Source organism: Ambystoma mexicanum, chromosome 6q (assembly GCF_040938575.1).
Source record: "Ambystoma mexicanum isolate Mex_15411 chromosome 6q, UKY_AmexF1_1, whole genome shotgun sequence".
In the NCBI taxonomy this organism is placed as follows: domain Eukaryota; kingdom Metazoa; phylum Chordata; class Amphibia; order Caudata; family Ambystomatidae; genus Ambystoma; species Ambystoma mexicanum.
The window spans coordinates 1556788182-1556808599 of record NC_090937.1 but is presented as its reverse complement, the minus strand read 5'-3'; the positions used below and the strand labels follow the sequence as shown (position 1 = coordinate 1556808599).

Genomic DNA, 20418 nt, shown 5'->3' with positions numbered 1-20418 from the left:
GGAAGTTCTTAGAAAGGGTCCAGCCCACAGCACTTTTATTATTAAAGTAAAGACATGTCATGGTGATTGCTGGGGTGGTTTCATTTTTTTGACCTGACACTGATCAATAACATGTGCCTTCAGGGAAGTCAATATTGTAAAAAAAATATCCCAAAATAGCTTGTCATTTGGTCAACAACTGCACTGTCAATTGTGACTTCCTGTACCTCTCATGACTATGGGGAAATGACACGAATTACGTGCATGGCCACATGTGAAATCTATACACTTCCTGTGCTATGTTGGGAGCTTGACAAGCGCCGTTATAGACACAAGTACCAATTTGACACGTCATTTCCTTTGCAGAAACCACGCTTATGTAGATCAAAGTCCTTGTGCGCTGATCACATTGAAAACATTTTAGATGATGACCAGCGAGAGCTGATTGGCGATTTCTCAAAGGTAAGGAAAGAAGAATGTAAGGCTTTAAAAAAAAGTGAATATTTGTAAATGTTTCCTTCCGGTTGTTGACCTGTGTCTGTCTCCTTCCAGGCGTATGTTCTGAAGACCACCGAAGGGAAACACCAAGACCTGAAGTACATCTCTCCAGAAATGGTAAGCGGTAGCGGAGTTTGTACGCGCGGCTGATCATATGTTCATTAGAAAGCCATGCTTGTCTGTGATTTTCACCCATGGGCGGTCATTGTTTGCAAATGATGTAGGCGGTGGGTCCCACCGTTGTCTCCAGCTCTATACCTGTTTTGGCGTTGACACAGTGACGGAGGCAGGAGCAAAGCGAGCAGCAGATCACCCACCAAGGGCAGTGCTCTGCTGAGAACACTGACATTAATGCAGGCAAAGCTTGCTGGGTTCAACACTTTCAGTGCCCTTTAAAAACCTAATATCAAAGGGGGACATGTATATGTGCCAATCTGGGGGTCACAGTGTTCGATATAGGAAAGCTGAGTCGCTAAACAGGGAGATATGCAGTTCACCAAGCATTGCTCTGCACATAAAAAGCGAGAATCACTGACATTTGTAGACTATTATCTCTGTCTTCTCATGGGCAATTATAGAGCATCAGAGCCTGCAGTGACAGGCTCTGAAGAAGACTTGTGGCTTGCAGTAAGTGTCCAAGCCCATGAACAGGGATTCAACGCTGGATCCAGACCAGTGAATAGGGTGATGTTAAATAAAAAAAGACTCCTGGTACAAGAGCTTGCTTTATTCAGCTCTGTATTTAAAATGCCAGTGAACTGGCCTGGAGAGGTACTCCTCGGCGATAGGGCAGGGAATTCGAAAATGAATTAATTTAGGAGGCCTTGTTCTGTGTCTGTCTATGCGTTTGGACTTCAGTGGTGCTCTTTGCGTGGCCTGGCTGTACCTGTGTCCTAGCATGCACCATACAATGCAGCTACGGCTATGCCCTTCCGGTCTAGCAGTGCACGTAGCCGTCCACACTGAAACACCTGACGTACCTGAACACCACTGCCAGTAGCATACAGTGACTACCAACGAAAAGAAATTCGGTATAGCTGGCCACACATCGAATCTTCAACAATAGCACTCTATTGCAAACCACCAAAAGCGACCACCCACGTGCCTGGCCTTTTCGGGCTGCTTGGTCGAGCTTAGCCAGCCGAGTCCTAGACCGGCGAAAATGCACACATGCATCTCTGAATCTAAAACCCTTAGAACGTCCAGCACAGACTACCATCACTGAGGGTGTTCCTACCACAACGTGCATTGAGGCCATACAAATGGGGAAAGAGTGCTATATAAATAACCGAATACCATACAATATGTAATTGTACATGCACAGAATTCCTGCACTGACGAGATTAGGCAAAGTAGAGTTGATAGGAGCCATCAGCGATTGCACTATGATTTGACCATGCACAATGCTTTTTCTCTCCAGATGATGGCCGTGCTGAGTGGGAAATTCAAGAGCATCGTAGAGCGCTGTGTAGTTATCGACTGCCGGTACCCATACGAGTTTGAAGGTGGCCATATTAAGGTAAGCCGGGCTAGAAACATGTTACACCCACTAGCCCCGTGATTGTAAAAACGTTTCCTTGCCATTCGTCGCCTGCCCCCTTTTAGTCACTAGATGCTTCCCTTTCCCTTTTGTGCTAAAATAAGCTTTGATGGCGGTAGCCCATCATTTTCAGGTCTTCTGCAGATCCCCGGAACTTCTCACACCTGTGCCTTTTCCAACACTTGTGTTATTTGGAACTATGGGGTATTTCCCCACTTTTGCCGAATGGCAATTTAATCGAATTCATTTCCGCCAAATTTCCCTCCACTTTGTCTACCACAAACCTGCAGATGGGTAAGTTTGGGTAAGGTATGCACCATGTGGGGGTGGAACCGCTTTTAGGGATGAAAAAACAGCAGCAAATTTGACGAAAGCAAATTTGATGAAAAGGCCAACATCAGCAAATGTTCGTAGAACCAACGACGGCTCCATCCTCAGCCACTTACCTGCCGGCCGCTTGTGTCTCATAGGGAGCCATTAATCTTCCAATGGAGCAGGACGTGGAGGAGTACCTGCTCAAGCAGCCCATCGTCCCCGTCAGCCTGGACAAGCGAGTCATCGTCGTTTTTCACTGTGAATTCTCCTCTGAGCGAGGCCCCAGAATGTAAGTCAGCTTTATACTGGATTGCATAGTGGGATTTTTGCGCGTTTCTAAAATGTTTTTTGGGGGGCAGTAGGCTATGTCATACGAGTGCCAAAATGAGCAGTGAAGGACTAGACCGGAATCCAGAGATACTTTGACAAGTCGCCCAAGAAGGTCCACATGGGGCTTCCTTAGCTGTCAAGTTGCCCCATGTCTTGTGTGACTCATTCAGCCATTCCTTGTTGTATAATCAAAAGTTCTTTGCATTGTTTGACTTATAGTTGCCTTTTTTAATTTAGTGGTCATTTATAACACTCTTAATGCCAGCGCATGGTTTCTAATGACGAGATCGGGATTCTAACCTCACACGCTGTTGTTTTGTTTCCAAGACAAACGCGTTGCCCCTGAGCTATCCTTCCTCTATATGGGCCTCCAACCCTGAGCTTGCCAGATGCTTTTGGCTGAAAAGTTAGGACTGGCTTGAAGGTGCATGAAGTGAGGCCTCCTGGCAGTAGTGCAATTACTCAATCCATGTTTACTGGGCACAAGCTCTGCCACAAGCTGTTGTCAACATGACCCATTCCAATTTGTAGGCGCTTATGCAGTCCTCTGATTTTCTTTTGCATTCTGGGACTTGTAGTCTGTGTTTTAGAACGAGGAAACGTGGAACTACAAGTCCCAGGATGCAACAACAAAAAACAGGACTGGGTAAGCACCTACTGATTGGAATGGGTCATGTTGGCAACTGTGCAGTTGTTTTACATGAGCACCTGTTGAGTGATCTTTCTCTTGTGATACAAAATGTATCCCAAACCACGCCCTGTGTTGAGACACTAATCTTAATGTTTCCTTGTTGTTACAGGTGCCGCTTTGTTCGTGAAAAAGACAGGATGTGCAACGAATACCCAAGCCTCCACTACCCCGAACTCTATGTTTTGAAAGGCGGATATAAAGAATTCTTCCCCAAGTTCCAAGTAAGTCCCTCTCGCTGCACTCCTCCCCTGTGTTTTTAACCGCCGAACTATTTCAGCTGGGTGTGCCGAAGGCTGCAGGCTGGTGAACGCTCATGAGCCCGGGGAAGGCCAGAACTGCCGCAGCAAACCGTGGCGAAAGAGTCTGGGGTGCTCTGGGTAAGAGGATTGTTAAGCTGACTGCATGCTGAAAGGCAGGAATGTTGGCCAAATGGCAGCTTCCCATTTGGGAGGACGAGTTGCGCCAAACCACAGATGAAAATGGTGTCTATAGCGCACACAATTGTCTGTAAGCGCTAGAATCGTGATTGTTAGCCTGAGAGCAAAGGATGAGTCTGCCCCTCTAGGGTTAAAATATGCACTTCCCCAGATGATTGATTGGCTTCCAGCTGATGACTATCACCTGTAATCGTTTTTTTTACTCCGTTTTGTATGGCAAGATAGCTATGGATTTTAACATCTGCTGTAGAAATCCTAGAAGCTAGCTCAATGAGTTAAGAACTTGGTGCAGCCATTCGGCACTGTTTGACACATTTATTGCCATTCCATTGGATAATAATGCCATTGCATCAAGGCAGCAGGAATCCCAGCTGTAGAACACACTCTGTATATCCCAGTGCACTGGTCTGTAATGCAGCCTTACCTCTCCTTTGCTGAGAGAGCGTGAGGAATTTGAGAGGGTGTATGGGAAGGCCTCTAAACAGCAGAAAATAGAGATGGACAAACACCATGCTCCGCTCACTAGAGCCAGTGCTTTACTGTCCTTTGGCCAGAGCTCCAGAAAAATCAAATCAGATTGGAGACCTTCCAGAGTCAGGATCTCAAATCTGTATGTGAAAAGCCCAACAGGCAAGGGAGTGAATTTAAACATAATTAAAGTAAGAAACCATATATGCCTTGTACGAAGATCACGCGACTACCTAGCAGACTGGCTGGGCCCTCATACCTCCTATTTGGGGGCAACCAATCTCAAGTCTACGATTTCAAACTACGCATTCTAGACATTTAGACATTGTGTGTTTTTCTGTCTGCATTTTCTAAATGTTTTTGGCCTCTCTCTCTCTCTCCCAGACGCAGTGCGACCCACAAGCCTACCGTCCCATGTACCACGAGGAGTTCAAGGAGGAACTGAAGACTTTCCGTATGAAGAGCAGAACCTGGGCTGGTGAGAAAAGCAAGAGAGAGTTGTACAACCGGCTGAAGAATTTATGATCAGCGGAGTCTGCCTTCGCCCAAAAAACTGTTATTTCCAAACATTGGCAAAGCCTGGGCTGGCCCCAGGGTAACATACCGCGACGGTGAGAAATGGCAAAAGACGCGGCTGGATTGAACACATCTAGAAGTGGACAGATACTGAAGAAATATGCCGTGGGCTGGCACCTATAGCAAGACTCGAGTTCAGGGTCTGTTGCCATTTGCATTTCCCTACAGACTGCTCTTCGTGGGATATCCGACTGGTTTTTACATGCAAAATGTGGGAACCCAGAAGACACGCGACTGCGTGTGCCTGTGAAGTCCATGCGTGATAACGTGTGTCTTGGAATGTCTTCCTCCTCAAATGGTCACAATACAACATGGAAGTAAAAATCCATTTGACATTGTCCCTGTTTGGATTTGGCCTCCAGCTGAAATACAACCGGGATTCCTTTGTGCTTTCTGTCCAACAGATGGGTGATCTTAGATAGAATATTTATTCCTCCGCATAGTTTTTGACTTCGGGAATTCACTGATCACATGATCCAGAAAATGTCCTCCACTTGGGAGGGAATTGAAGTAACAGAACAATATCATGAGAGTAAATCAGGTGTCTGCAACCAGTGGTTCTCCATATGATTCATTGCCATTGGTTTTGATCTCTTGGATTGATGGGAGTTGTAGAACAAAACTTATATGGAGAGCCAAAGGTGACAGACCTTTGATTTATGGCATAAAATTGGAATAGTAAAACTGAGTATTAACTTTCTGAGCTATCTAAATTGAAATGCTCCGTGAAGGAAGAGAGGTTAGCTCGTCACCAACCCAACGAGTAATGCAGATTTCTAGAATGATCAAAAAATTGCCCTATATCCAAATGGCCTCTTCTGAGTTTCAATCGTTGGGGATATTCACGAAACATGATTAGGTTTGCGGTTGATGGTTGGCTTGATGAGCTCAGCCGCAGGCAAATTTTCTATTTTGTGTACGGAAATTCTCTCCTGGCGAATTGGCGAATTACCCATTTCTTTCGGCTCCCATGATATATTTGTGCGTCTCGAAAACAGCAATACTTTCTACAGGAAACCAATCAAATGAAGGCCTCTGCTTATTTATTTGAATTATTTATTCCGTTGGTGGATTGCTACTTTCCTGGGTCCAGGTAGCAAGAGTCCTAGTTCCGCGAGACAAGGATAGAGGATACGCACGCATTGTTTTCTTTCATGGTGGGGAATTTCTAGTTTCCTTGGACAGCGCTAGAGGATTCTGATTGCTTCATTCGAGCAGGAAAGTGGATTGCAAGTTTGGGGATTCCTGAAAATCCCACTGGCTGAAAGCGGATGGTGAGTTTCTTGGAGCCTTATCTTTTCAGAGGATTTGAAGGCAATGGGCGCGAAAGTCAGGACTCTTTATAAATAAAAATCTTTACCCCAGAAGACTGCTATGCATCCATTATTCCCAACAGGAGCAAGATGCTCTAGGTTGCTCCGACTGCTCCGGATTGAAGTTCATTCGGTCACACCCATCAAAGATGTATAAGAAACGGGTACTAATGAAACTGACGTTCTCACGGTACCTAGATCCAAGGAGCAACCGCGCGTGTCCCCAAAATGGCTGCCTCGGCGGGCATTCATTTAGCAAAAAAGCACTTGATATACTTTGCCTCTTCTTAACGGGGCACCCCTTTTTCCTGTTTACGACACAGACAATTCGAAAATGCTTTGGAGTTTTTCTTTTCTGTTTTTAAAAAATGATTACTTCAAAGGGGATGCAGGGAACGTTTTCTTTTTCTGTTTAAATGTATAATAAAAAAAATGTCGTCCAGTACTATTTCAGTAATATGTGAAACATATTATAGTATTTGGGCGTTATTAAAAAAAATGAAAAATGACAAAAACTTTAATTTGAAAAAAATATATCTAGCAATAACGTTTTATTGGTTAAGTCAGGATGTTAAAGTCTATGCTAAATAATCAAGGTTTAAAGGATTTTGTAATCAAATGAATGATATTTGGGTGCTTTTCCCCCCTATTTATTTATGGAGCTTTACGCAGCACCCATGAATCGCTTTAAGTTTCACAAAATCGCCTCTTGAACTATTTTTCACTAGCCAGGGTTGGAAAACACTCCTAATTTTATATGGGACTCAAGTTGTTTTGTGCCTTTAATTTGAAGGTAGAGCAGTTTGGGTGTTGTGTTCTAACACCAGAGTGGCGTACGATTGCATTGTGATGTTGTGCATTTTGTTTGTGTTGCATGATGTGTGCGCAGTTTTTATTTTTTGTACATGATTTAGAGGATGGCACTCTACGAAGAGCCTCTTGTCCTCCGTTATGCTGCAGGGTTAAAATAAACTGCCCAGTGAAAAACATCTTTGTCGTCCTGTGATGTCTGGAGGATGTGACGCATTTCCTGCCAATCTGCAAATTACGAAATATATATGTGTGGAAGTCAAAAAAATCCTACTTATTCGGGAAACATACAATAAACTGCAGATTATAGTTTTAAACCCATTTTTCTTACGAATACTACATATATGACACTGAACCTTACCTATAAGCCATCCACCCGCAGTTTGCAAATTCATTCTGAAATTTTCCATCATTAAATCTTGTCAAACTCGACCAAGCTTCTTCCATGCAGACAAATAGTCTCTCAGAATTTGTGGCAGCTTTGTGTAATACGAACTGCTTTCCAACATCTTTTGCACATTTATATGCACTATAATATGCATTTTGAAAAACCAATGTTTTTTCCCTTTGAATAGCAGTTGAATAGCAGTTGGTTAGAAAAGTGATATTATAAAGGTGCACCACAACGAAGGTTTAGCCGGGTCACTTATTTACTTGATTATTTGCACATATACAAAGAAGTGTGCAAAACCCATGGGCATCTAGGCGCTGGTTACAGAGAAGAGGAAGACAGTTGTAGTAGGGCTAAAGGGAAAAGGGGATAGGATGGAGGGAGGAAGTGTCACTTGAAAAGGTGGGTTTTAATAAGAGTCTTCTTGATGTAATTGTAGGATGGTTCGCCTCAGGATAAGGAGGTAGCTCATTCCAGAGGGTGGAGGAGCGGACTGGGAATCTGGAGCCACGCAATCGTTTCCGGTTAAATTTTGGCGTGGTGAGGCAATATTTATAGGCTGAACTTACTGGTCTGGCTGAAGAGTGCTTCTTGATTTTTTTGTGACAGTTATGGAGGAGCGTCATTGGCTAAGCATCGTTGGGTGATGGACACAATCTTAAACTTGATTCAGTCCTCGACCGGGAGTCAGTGGTCAGATTTTCTAACCTGTTTGCTGTCATCCTGCTTGCCAATGTGTAGTGCTGCCAGCAGGGCATTGTTTTGTATGTTTTTTTACTTTGTTCATTTTTTTTCATACGTGCTGTAAAAGAGAATAACAATCGAGTTTAGAGCTTATGAGGGTACGTGCCACTGGAAGCCGGTTCTTAGTGGACAGGAAGGGTTTGTTGGCATTAATTAATGAGCTTAGTCGCTTACCCCGATGATGATGCAATGTGGTTGGCATGCCATGCTTAATGAGGAGTCAAGGTACACGTCCAGAGTCTTGACAAAAGCGGCAACAGGAATTATGTGGCCCTTGATGGTGAAGGCCTAGTAGGTGGGCTGATGATGGGGAGCTCAGTTTTTTCATCGTTAAGACAGGCTATCTGTGGCCATCCAGGATTGGTTTGCTTCGTAGATTGAGGTCATTCTGGTAGTGTCCATGGTGTGGTTACCAGTAAGAGGGATATGAATTTGTGTATCGTCAGCGTAATTAGTATAAGAGATGCTGAGGGAATCCAGATAATCCAAAAGTGGTCTTGTATACACATTGTAGAGTGTGAGGGAGACACAGGAGCCTTGGGGTATGCCACAGGAGATAGGCGTTGGGTGAGCGGCCGGGGTGAGCGGCCACGGCTCCAGTATCTGTCAGCCAAGTAAGAGGCAATCCACTGGCAACCCACTGTGTCTAGTCCTGTTCTTTCAGTTTTCTGTCATTTGCTTCTGGGATTTGTTTTGCTGGGTCATTTCAAGTGAATAAAATGTACTATAGTAAACCGACAATAAGCCGATCCTATGACTGGGGTAGGATGTGCTTGGGCACATGGACTCATCTGGTAACACTACCCCCTGTGCAAACTGAGATGGAGGACGTATTAGCAATTGCCCGTGACAACAAGAGGGAACTAGACGCGGCACTAAACCCGCCCTACTAGAAACTCCTCAAAGGAACCCTGTCAAAGAGCCCTCAGCCCACCGCGGACCTCCCTTGGGGCAGAGAACCAGCACCCAGTCAAAAAAAGAGCAGAGTTCAGAGTGCCAACTGACTAGCAGTGCAGCATTGGAACCCATCACCTCAGAGGCGAACTCACTGATACAACTAGAAAGGGCAACAGCGGATGGGTAGGCACTACTAATCAACCGGAAAAAGCTTAAGACCTGCACATTACCAAAAACTACCACTACCACTGAACCCTCTGCATACACCGTCACACAATACACTACAGACAACCTGAACTCCTTAGCACAGCAAACCACATATACTTCACAACACTACAACAAAACACAGCCCACTCTTTTTCCCGCTCCTCCCACTAACCCCTCCCCTCCTTTTCACAGAGCCGCCAGGGCACCAAGTGACCACGTAAATGGCACCTTTTGCGCTATAAAAACCTTGACATTTACAGTAGTGGCAGCCTATTTTCACTATATATCACATGATATACAATAGACCAACCAAGGGTCACAGAGCCCATAAGGGCATCAGCATCTGGATTTCTTTCAATGAATGGAACTTGAATTCTGCCTGTAGAAGCCCGACATTCCTGTATTTTTGCAGTGATTCAGAGTAATTGCTGGATGGAGCTTTGTATTGTTTTTCAGATTTGGCTTCTCTTCCATAGCTGCATAGCTGAGGCCCAAGGAGGGAAACGAGGCTCTTCTTGGGCGCTCTCTCTTGAAGGAAATGTACTCATTCTTTTACAGCTCAGTGACCCACCATCCATATAAAATTATTTAGGTTGAGACTGATTTCAACATCCACGACTCTAAACTATTGGTGTCTAAGCTACAGAGTCCACATGGGTATGCGTTTAATGAAGCTAGATACCGTTCTCTTTGCTAATAGAATCCTTTGCATAAAGGAAGTTCATCAGAGACCTTTCAACTTTACCTCTGTCTTACTTGTTGTGTTCCTGTGTCTAGGCATCTTACTGGTGAGACTGGAAACTGGCATTCTTGTGCAAAGCATGCATTGCATTGACGTGTATTGCTTGCAGGCTGTCTTTTGCAACTTTAACCCCAGCCTATGCATCAAAGATCCAGACTTGATTTGGGAAACAACATTTACTAGGCCAGGTACAATAGTATTTTGGTTGTCGCTGCTTTGTCGAGGATGCACACTTTCTAGATGATGTGTGCTTGCCTGAAGGGGAGCCAGTGCAGCATCTAGACAATGGTGTGATGCCAAATTTACTTAGTCCTGTGATGAGGTTTGCTCGGCGTGGTGCACAGATTTCACAGGGGACAAGGTGGCTTCTTTGGCTGTTATGAGTGGCAACTCTGCACCGTACAGATGACCATGGAGTAGGACAGCACTTTTGAAACTTGGCAGGGACGAACGGCCTGACTTTGTAGAGGAGCGCAAGCTGGTACCATGTTGCCGGGGTCTTTTAAATGAGTGGTCACAGTTGATGGTACAGCCAGGATTCTGCACTTAATGAGAGTTGAAGCATGAATCCATCAAGCTTTAAGTCAGAGAGAAACTTCTGTAGTTGGGGTGCTTGGGGTTTCCTAGGATAATTTATTCAGTCTTTGAACACTTATGCTTCAGATAGGATCTTGCGATCCAGGCTTAGATGAGCGACAGACCGTGCTTGAGCCGATGGTTGTCATTGATGCAAAGGATCTTTATGTAATGCCGTGTGTCATCTGCATTGTGATGTATCGTGTTGGTGAGCTCCCATAGTCAGAGGTTCCATGTAGATGTTGAAAGATGACATGATGGAGTGGAGCCTCGTGGAACAATGCTGGGTTACTAGGCATGCTGGGATCCTTTGGGCCCATCCGGATGAGTTATTCACTGTTGGAGAGGTAGGAGGGAACCTCCGCAGGATTGTTCCATTGAAGCCCATGCACTGGTGAGGACGTCGAAGAAGGCTTTGACAGAGGATGAGTAGGATGAGAAAGCAGAATGGGTTGAATTTCATCAGTAACTTTGATGGTGAAGTTCTTTGCTGCATCATGGTCGCAAACTAGATTGGTAACCCAGCAGGAGATTGTGTTTAGTGATACATTCATGCAAGTGGATGGTGACGGTCTTCTCAGTCACTTTATTGGGGAAGGGTAGATGCATGACAAGGTCAGGTCATATGAGTCGATGTGAGGTTTTTCAGAAGGGACGGGATCGGTCTCCTTTTTAGTGCCTCTGCATGGTGCCCTGGGTGAGCGATGCATTGGTAACGTTGAAGGGGCACGAGTGCTTCACCTGTGATGACCGTCACAATGGAGGAAGCAAGGATGTCTTCTTTGGGTTGTGGGACTGAGTTTGGTTAGCTGTTGTGCACAACCTTAATGCCTCTCAGTCCCTTTCAATGTGTCCCCAGTGTTAATCGCTAATTAGAATCATTCAAGTAGTGGGTGTTTTTCTTTGAAACTCTGCAAAATCACATGACCTCCTTGTAAGTCCTGGGTACATCCCCGAAGAAAGGGCTACGATAGCAATCCATGGTTTGAGAATGGTTTCTACTGGCCACTTATGGATGAGGAAGAAAGTCAGATAACTTCAGCTGCTATTTTCCCTTGATGTTGCAGTTATAGTCATGCATTACCTGGACAACATGGAACATATCATATGCTTATTCCTGAAATGCTCAAACATGCTTAGCGGGCTCAGACCCACCCCAGCTGACTACCCTTTTAAAACCCTTTCAGCCTTACAATTCAAGGATAAACTTGCAAAGAAACATAAACCTTTGGACAAATAGCCTCCTATTACCAGCCGGCAGACCCTAACAAGAATTGGCAATGACAACAGTTTGGGCTTTTGTGTAAGCATGGGAAAGGCACTTGCCAGGCACTGAGGTAGTAGTATTAACTACCCATTGTCCTGGAGCAAAATGGTGCGAGTATCTGTGCATTAAAAATGTTGGCTTTGCCAAATCTTGTTTTAAACAGGACTTCAGTGGCTTTGCCAATGCTTGTTTGTAATAGGACTATAGTTAAGGACACGCAGGCCTCATAAGACATTCTTATTTCACTAGTAGGGTGTTTACATTAAATCTCAGAAGACTGCTTTGAACAAACGCTGGAAGACACTTTGAATGCAAAGTCTGATGGTAAGGCTTGATTAAAGTGGGCTCAAAGAGTACCAATGAGTGGCTGCTTTGGCCAGGCAGAGGCAGGAATGGGTTCGAATGGCCATACGGATTAGCATGGGATGGGCGTGCATATAGCCGAACAACACATGCAAACTTCTGTGTTCCTCCTCATTTACTATTTCTCCCTATCTGTACTCTAATGCAATAGTTTCGACCATGATAAACTATGCTTTGCCTTGTCTGATGCCACCCTATGGGTCAAGTCATTCTTATCTGAACGGACTTGTAGAGTTTGTATTGGTGATGAGGGAGCAGACCCTATCACAGAACCCCTAGGCTCTTGTCTTTCTCCTACCTTGTATTTTGTAGCTCTTGATGCCATGGGAGTTATTTACACTAACTTTTCACAGATTCTTATCCCTATCATGGGAAACCACAAACAAGACTCCATCTCCATCAATAAAATTTAGCCATCATACAGCCTTTGTCTCAATGACGAAAACAGATCCTCATTGCGGGTTCGCCCGCCCAACTTAAAACCCTTCATGCTGACTACATGGCCATCACCATCGACGGAACTCTGTACTCAAACAGGTGGAAACGTTGGGTGTCTATTTAGACACCAACTTTACTATGGCTAAACGCGTCAGCCCTATCCTCTTCCATTGCCTACACTGCTAAACTCATCTCTCTTAGCTGCAGGTTTCTCACACCACAGAACTGCCTCACCTTAGCTCGAGCACTTATACTCTCAAAATTAGACTGTTGCAATATCCTCCTAGGAACCACAAGTACCTACCTGGCCAAATTACAACTGCTACAAAAAAAGCCCTACAGGCAGGCAGCCTTTGGACTAAAAATAAATGACCCCATCTCCCACTTTAGGGGGGAAGTACACTGGCTCCTTATACAAGCTAGAATACTATTTAAGACCCTGATCACCGCACATAAATGCATCACCAAGGATTTCCTCTCCTACCCGAACAACTGTGTCACCCAAAAAAGATCTACTAGATCCATTCGATCTGGCTCTAGCTCACACCTGTTTGTCCCTAGGTTCAAGAGCTCTAGGGCAGGGGGTTCCAGCTTCCCAGTAGCGGCACCCAAGATTTGGAACACCTTGCCCATGCACATTAGAAACGAGCACTCGCTCCAGCTTTTTAAGAAACACATCAAAACATGGTTATTTAATAAGCTGAACTAGTATGATCTCCACCATTTCCTCACTGCTATATCCAGCTTGACGCTGTCTGCTCGGTGCATATATTTCACTACTGTATCCTGTATGATTTCCTTCTATTTTTGTAACATAACTTGTAACCAGGTAAGTGTGTATTTTTTGTTTAGCCTTCTATGTCTCTGGGATTGGGCGTGTAACAAATGCAGTAAAATAAATAAAAAAATTATAGGTGTTCCGTAGCTGAGAGTCATCAGGGCTCACCAACGCAAAGGTGTACCTTTTGATGAAAATGTATTTCACTTGCTTGTGCTTATAGTACATAGCCCCTGTATTGGTATAAATGGGGGGTGGGGTAAGGGTATTAGTTAAGTTAGGGGGTGAGGAGAGCGCAGGGTGAGGGGTGGGCTCCCCTTGCATTATTCGAAAAAAAAACTTCTGTAATTTCTCCTTTCGATTTTGTAAATTTGATCATTCGCTGTATTGACCGTGAACCACAAAATACTACATCGGTGTAGTATTAGAGCCATATAAGGTGGTGGCAGCCCATATGGCTGCCCAGTTGTCCACTTCCATGCATGGGATCTATTGCTACAGAGGGGGATCTATTCTGTCCTCCCCTTTTAACTGCTTCTTGTCTTGACGCGCCTTGAAACACTTGTGTACAGGTGCGTTATAAATACCATATCATATATCATACCGTGGATTCTCGCATTGAAGCTTCAGCATCAGTCTGAGGACTCATGAAGTCTTTGTTGTTCACAGCAATTGTTGACCAATCTCTAGGTTTTTGTCACACCTTCGAGGCTGTCACAAGGCAGCATCTGCTGCTCTGCATATGCTTATGTCTACTTGGGCGGTGGAAAAGGCCTCCACATCTCAATTGGCGCAAATACATTTTACTGTATGTGGGCCTGGTATTCTCCAGCAACCTATTTAAAATAAACATGCATTCCACCCAGATGGTCCCATCTGCAGGTCCACTTTCAGATATTGATATCATACCAGCTGTTCTGCTAGCACGGTTTTCACGGTCCACAGGTGGAATATGGCCATGGGTAGTAACTAACAAATGATCCCTTGTCACAGAATTCCATCAGTAATGACTCGGTTGAATACGATACAAAGACTACGGCGAATAATAATAATAATAACAATATTTTAGCATTTATATAATGCTACGAACCCTCAGGTATGTGAGCGCTGCTTATCATTACCCGCGGTGTGTGGTGCTCATTTATCGACCTCGGAAGGATGAAAGGCTGAGTATGGCCCTATAAAGACGATATACTCCGGTCCTAGGAATTAACCTGCTTTGACTGAAGTACATCGTCATAGGTTTGAAGATCACCCCCTGACTTCTTCAAGGTGAACGTGATCAGTGGTGCAGCATCAATATCACTGATATGGACTTACTAAAGAAAATTAGACGAATCTTACCTGCTGGTGGCGGACTATAAAGATGGAGGCATTATACCATGCAACCATATTCGCCTTCCTTAATATCATTCAAATCACTCTCAGTGGGTTCAACAATTCCCCCAGTGGATCTTGAGAATGTGTGTTTTTGTCAAGTTGTCCACTTTGCATTTTCACACAATTCCAATAGCTCAGCAGTGTCTTGAGATTGGCAGTTTCTAGCCCAGACTCTTTCTGAATATCACCTGCATTCACACTGAATGCCAAGGCTAGAGGTTTACCAAATCTTTGGAAACTATAGTTTTTGTTAAAGGCATGGATTGGTTCTTCATCTCTTATGGTATGTACTATGTCCACATCACAGAAATTGAAGCCTTAGCATCCAAGCTTTTAGAACATGCTTACATGCAAGAAGTTTGCAGTACAGACTCTGCCACTGGGCTAGCTCTTGTTTTTTACCATTACCACCATAGTCATAATGAGACCATTAGTGTCTTGTTGCTATGACCTGTGGCTTTACTGTTTCTGCCATGTACCATTGCTCTGTCCTGCCACTTTCCTTTTTAATTTATCATCATTCCTCACCAAAATGTAGATGTACTACGTGCAACTGGATACAGCTCATTAGACATCTCTGTAGCTATCTGACCTGGTAACATGCAATCTTTCTAGGTGGACATAAGTTTCTGGTAATACAAGGTTTCTCCTTTTCACTTGTACCTATCACCAGATGGTGTGCTCTCCTGGGACAAAGCACTAGCAAAAAGGACACTAGGCTGATGTCAAAGGACAGGATGCCTTGTCATAAGATATTATGAATGGTCTCTAGAATGTAGAGGTTACGTAACAAATAGTATTGGAGAACAGACAAAGGGAAGGCAAAGTGTTCCACAGTCTTCTTCCTCTTATGATCACCTAGAGCACTCCAGTTTCGAACAGTGAGCCGGGGATCACATCCCTGAATTAGCGTATCACCGCTGCGCGTCCAGAGAAGCGTACAGAGCATGACTACAATATTGAGAGATACAGTCTCCGGCTAAAGCAGAAGGATAGCATGTTAAAAAAAAAATTGTGTTTGAGCTAAATCGTGCATAGCCTCACGAGACATTTACGACAGACAATGCAAATTCCGCAACTCTGCACAATTTCATTAGTCGTACAAGATCATGTGTCTCAAAAGGAATTGGATCTTTTCCCCCCCAACTTTAACTTTACATGTATTTTCACAGTGAGAGGCACAAATCAAACCCAATCCACAGTGGCCAAAAATCTCCCGTGATCTAACCTTTTTTTAATCATAGTTCATGATGTCAAATTCCAGAGTCTGGCTTGTTTTTGCTCTGACTCATATAGGTCCTATCACAGAATTTACTGAAGTCGATAATACTTCTGCTCCTGTCATGGAAAACCTCTACTGACCAACATGGATTATCGACATTTCTTTTTTGTTTGGCAATAACTAAGTTAGGGAATTATTGAAAATGTTTAGCTTGAAGCATCAAAAGTTTGAAAAAACTTTGTTTCACAGTTGCTCCTCTACACCGCCTCCAGTTAGTTCCATAATCTTGTTATCATGTCTGCATTTTCTGTCATATTATTTTGACTCAAGCTCCTCTCTATCTTCATCTCTATTCTCTCTTTAGCCTTTCACATCCTCTCTATCTTTCTGACCATGTCTAACCAGGGCATGTAGGACACAGCAGTTGCCTGTATTCCCATCTCTTGGAACATGGATACATCCAATCCTTCCTGTCTTTTGGTGCAAATAACCAAATTCTCTGTCCTCATCCCACTACACTCTACACCTCCTCTCTCAGCAAGCTTGTCTCCTTCCATGGGTTTTCACATCTTTGCTGATGACACTCCTAACTTTCTCTTCCTCCAGCCATTCACCCCAGACCTCTTCTCACGGCTCTCCAAATGTCTCTCAGACATTATCTCTCAATGACACAGTGCTCTTTATGCTCAACCCCTTGGAACAAAGCCATCTTCCTCCTAGACAGAAATGCTCCACCCTCCCCCCGACCAACTTATTTCTCCCCTGACCTCCAAATTCCTCTAACATGGCTCGCATTCTTGGGGTGAATCCCCAACATTGTATCACCTCTCCTGCTACCTCTCTCAAAATTAACCTGTTAAACACCAGGATGAACCGCCCTCTCTTCACCTGCCACACCATTAAAACTCTCATCCCCACTCTGGTACTCAGTTGTCTTGACTACTGCTCCATCATTCTCTTGGGCCTCTCTCTATGCTTCTATGCGCCACTCAACAAATTACACCACTTTACCACTCAAAGTTTTTTAAAATCTCCCCCATTCACTACCTACCACTCCCTTCCATCTGCATGCTGGTTATCACTTTATGCACACTGGACCCATTTCAGATTCTTCATACTGGTCTTTAAATCTAATCATGGTGTAGATCCCTACCTGGCTTATTCTATCTCCCACCAGTCTCTTTCTTTCACGCTGTGTTCTCATTCTCGCCGCCTCTTGCCCACACTGTGAATCCCTGTTTGCACTCCATCTCATACATCTTGAAGGGATGTACCATTTTGCTGCCCACTTCCCTCCCCGATCATGATATGATATGATATATGATATGATATGGCATTTATAACGCGCCTATACACAAGTGTTACAAGGCGCGATGAGGCAAGGGAGGGGGAACAGAGGGAAGACAAACAACGATCTTACTAGGCCAGGTGTCATTCAGATCACGCCAAGTGCAAGGGTAGGGGGGAAAGGAAAAGTGCAGGGGGGCAGGAGGAGGGGAAAGTGCAGTACATGGGATAATAAATAACAAGATAAATAAGAGTGGCCAGCTGGTGGCAAGTGCAGGGTGAGTGCAGGCATAAGTGCTGGTGGGGGACTGTAGGGATACAGAAAACAGTCCCCAGGTGAGGGGTTGGCAATGAGGCAGTGCAGGGGTGCAACTGGCAGGGATTGGGCCAGAGATCAGATGGGTGGCCAGGTAACCAGGGCAGTCTCAGTATCAGCCAGGATTCAGCAGGAGAGATGGGGAGAGAAAACAGAAGCAAAGAGGAAGGTTTTCCGGTGCTTCCGGAACCGAAGATGGTTCTCCTCAAGTTTTAGGGAGATTGTTCCAGAGGGAGGCCCCAGCCGAAGAGAGAGATCTACCACCAACTCGTTGCTTGGAGAAGCGACTGACCCTGAGGGAGTTGGAGGCGGATGAGCGAAGAGCTCACCTCCTCAGAAGTATTCTTCCTTTCCTCTCCTTCCCTCAGAATCTCACTGTCTCCAGAGCTCTGGTTCTCTCTTGGCTGGAGTATTGCAACCGCCTCTTTCTAAATCTGCCTGCTTCTACTCTATGCCCTCTGCAACTCATCCAGAAAAGGACGGCGAGACTTTTCCTTGGCCTCAAGCCCAGGGATCGTATCTCTCCAGAACTGAATGTAACCATGCCTGGACAGCTGCATTCAATTATGTGGGAAGTCTGCATGATACTGGGTTGGAATTATTGAAGATTGCTGAAAGATTAACTTTGCCTAGGAGACAGCAATTGGGAAAGTCTAAAAGCTGACTGGGCCCTATGACCAAGGAGAGCCAAATAGGGAGGGTGCTGGTGGCTATCTTTGACTGAAGTACCTGACCATATCCCTGTGCGTCCACAAGAGAGGGTCCTGAAACGCTGAAGCCTTACCTGAGCACCAAAAACAGAGATTTTCAATGCAAGGAGCTTGTCCAACAGAACCAACCGTGGGGATTTGTTGATTAATACCTTCCCCTTAGTTATGAAAGTAGATATTGAGGATATTTGATAAATAATAATGTAATTAATTCCCCTATAGCCAAGTACCATGAGGTGATTTTGTGAACCTTCAAAATTAACAAATTAAATTCCCAGTGTATTTTAGAGACTATAGGCTGTTAATGTCATTGGGCACATCTATTTTTTGTTAACCTTTAGACTTCCCTAATGGAAAGGGGTGTCCTTGTCCAAAACAGGAAATTCCTACTCCCCAGACCTGGCTTTTAAGCAGAGGGGTGCGGAATGTAACTGAAGCCAGGATTTTTGGTGCTGGGTAGAGAAGTGCTTTGCTAAATGAAACAAAGTGTAATTCCTAATTGATATATGCACACTCTTTCCTGAGAGTGAGAAAGTGACCCTGATAGAAGAAAGATTTTGCATTGATTTGGGGTGAAGAAGGAAGAAGGGTTCTATCAATCCAAAGTAGTATCAAAAGTCTGTTGTGATTTCAAAACTGCTAGTATTTTCGAGTGTGCAGGGAAATTATACATACAAAGCATTGCGTTTCTGAAATTTCTTTTGAAACTAGAAACATTTTGTAGTTGTTTTAAATCCAAAATCTTATCAAGGAATGCTAATACTTATGAACTTGTAATTTACTTTGGGCATAAAGGGGTTTGTGGGTCAGGAGCTTTGAACTGTTTATTTGGTCTGCGTTCTATATACATGAGACCCAAAAGCAAAATTCAACTGTAACATCCCAGAAATTGAGTTTTTGGTATTGAAGCTTTGTTTTGCGCCACAGTGAAGGCAGTGTGTGTAATCATTTGGTGCAAATATTAATTGAACCTATTACGTAATAAATATATATTCTTTCTGTGCCCCAACCTGGTTCCTGGCTCATTGGGGGCATAGAGGGTGGGATTTACGTGGCTCTGTATGAGTCATTGACAGGGCTATCCAGATTAAAAACTGATGTGTTGTGTGCCACCTTACTTGGGCAAGAACCCCCCATGTCAAGGGTGGTCTTCCAATATATTGTTACAAGTTGGGGCTCGTATGCAGGGATCTAGCTGGCTGTTTTTGACTCATGACAAGTGCATAGTTGACAGACTATTCATTTTGTTTTAACCACATTGAGGTGGATAGAAGGTTGTTCACCACTGTAACTTGACCCCTGGTAATCAGGGAAGTGTATAAAGAAATATGATTGTGCAGAGTAATTCAAAAGTAATCTGATTTGAGTTGACACTTGATGTGGTATTGATTGTGGAAGCCTAGCAGAATTTGGGTGAGATTTTTGCCCCTGTGCAGAGAAAGTTTGCGAAGTTGCAAAACAATGTTTTTAAAAAATGACCACTGTTGAAATTCTTTAGTCCAGGAAACATCTCATAGATACCTTATTTATTCGAGGAAAATGGGAAGGTGGGAGTTGGCAAACTAGAATGATGCAGGAGGTTATAAGCAATGACATTTGACTTGAAGGTGGGATGTTAAACAAAGCTTTGGAGGCATTTTACATGACCCAAACTATTTGTGAAGAACAGATTCAAATGGCTCAGCTCATGGGTTATTTGTATTTCTATTTGCAATTAGTCAAAGAGCGACTTCAAAATAAAGAGGACATTGTTAAGAATCAGACTGAGGTCCTGAAATAGGCCCAGAAAGCACTCACACAACTAGGAGACAAAGCATAATAGAGACAGGTTGTTAAATTAAATCAAGAACATGTCATTGAGAAACTTCAAAATGAGCTGAAAACACAGCAGCAAGAGAGTGTTGAGGGAGAAATGCAGTTCTCTGCACTACAAGATACATGCAAAGAGAGTGCAAAGAGAGTGCAGAAACTGTGAGCCACCTTCGTTCAAAACAAATTGAAGGCTCAGACCATTCACAATAGAGAGTTGTTGGATGACATTATGGCCTTTAAACAGACCATAAATGAATTGAAACGTGAAAACAGTCACAACAGGAGTTTGATGAAATGCGTCAGGAATTAAATATTCTTTTTTAATTCTTTT

General features: G+C 44.0%; 1 protein-coding gene across 2 annotated transcripts in view; it reads left to right on the top strand.

The window, feature by feature from the left end:
* CDC25B (cell division cycle 25B) overlaps window positions 1–7136 on the top strand; it is a 32122-nt gene extending 24986 nt beyond the window's left edge. For both annotated transcript variants that reach the window (XM_069632257.1, XM_069632256.1), the window contains exons 11-16: window positions 346–441; window positions 532–594; window positions 1898–1996; window positions 2488–2621; window positions 3463–3574; window positions 4643–7136. In XM_069632257.1, coding sequence (XP_069488358.1) covers window positions 346–441; window positions 532–594; window positions 1898–1996; window positions 2488–2621; window positions 3463–3574; window positions 4643–4783 — 645 coding nt within the window. In that variant the 3' untranslated portion in view covers window positions 4784–7136. The remainder of the gene's footprint in view (window positions 1–345; window positions 442–531; window positions 595–1897; window positions 1997–2487; window positions 2622–3462; window positions 3575–4642) is intronic.
* Window positions 7137–20418: the final 13282 nt, after the last annotated feature.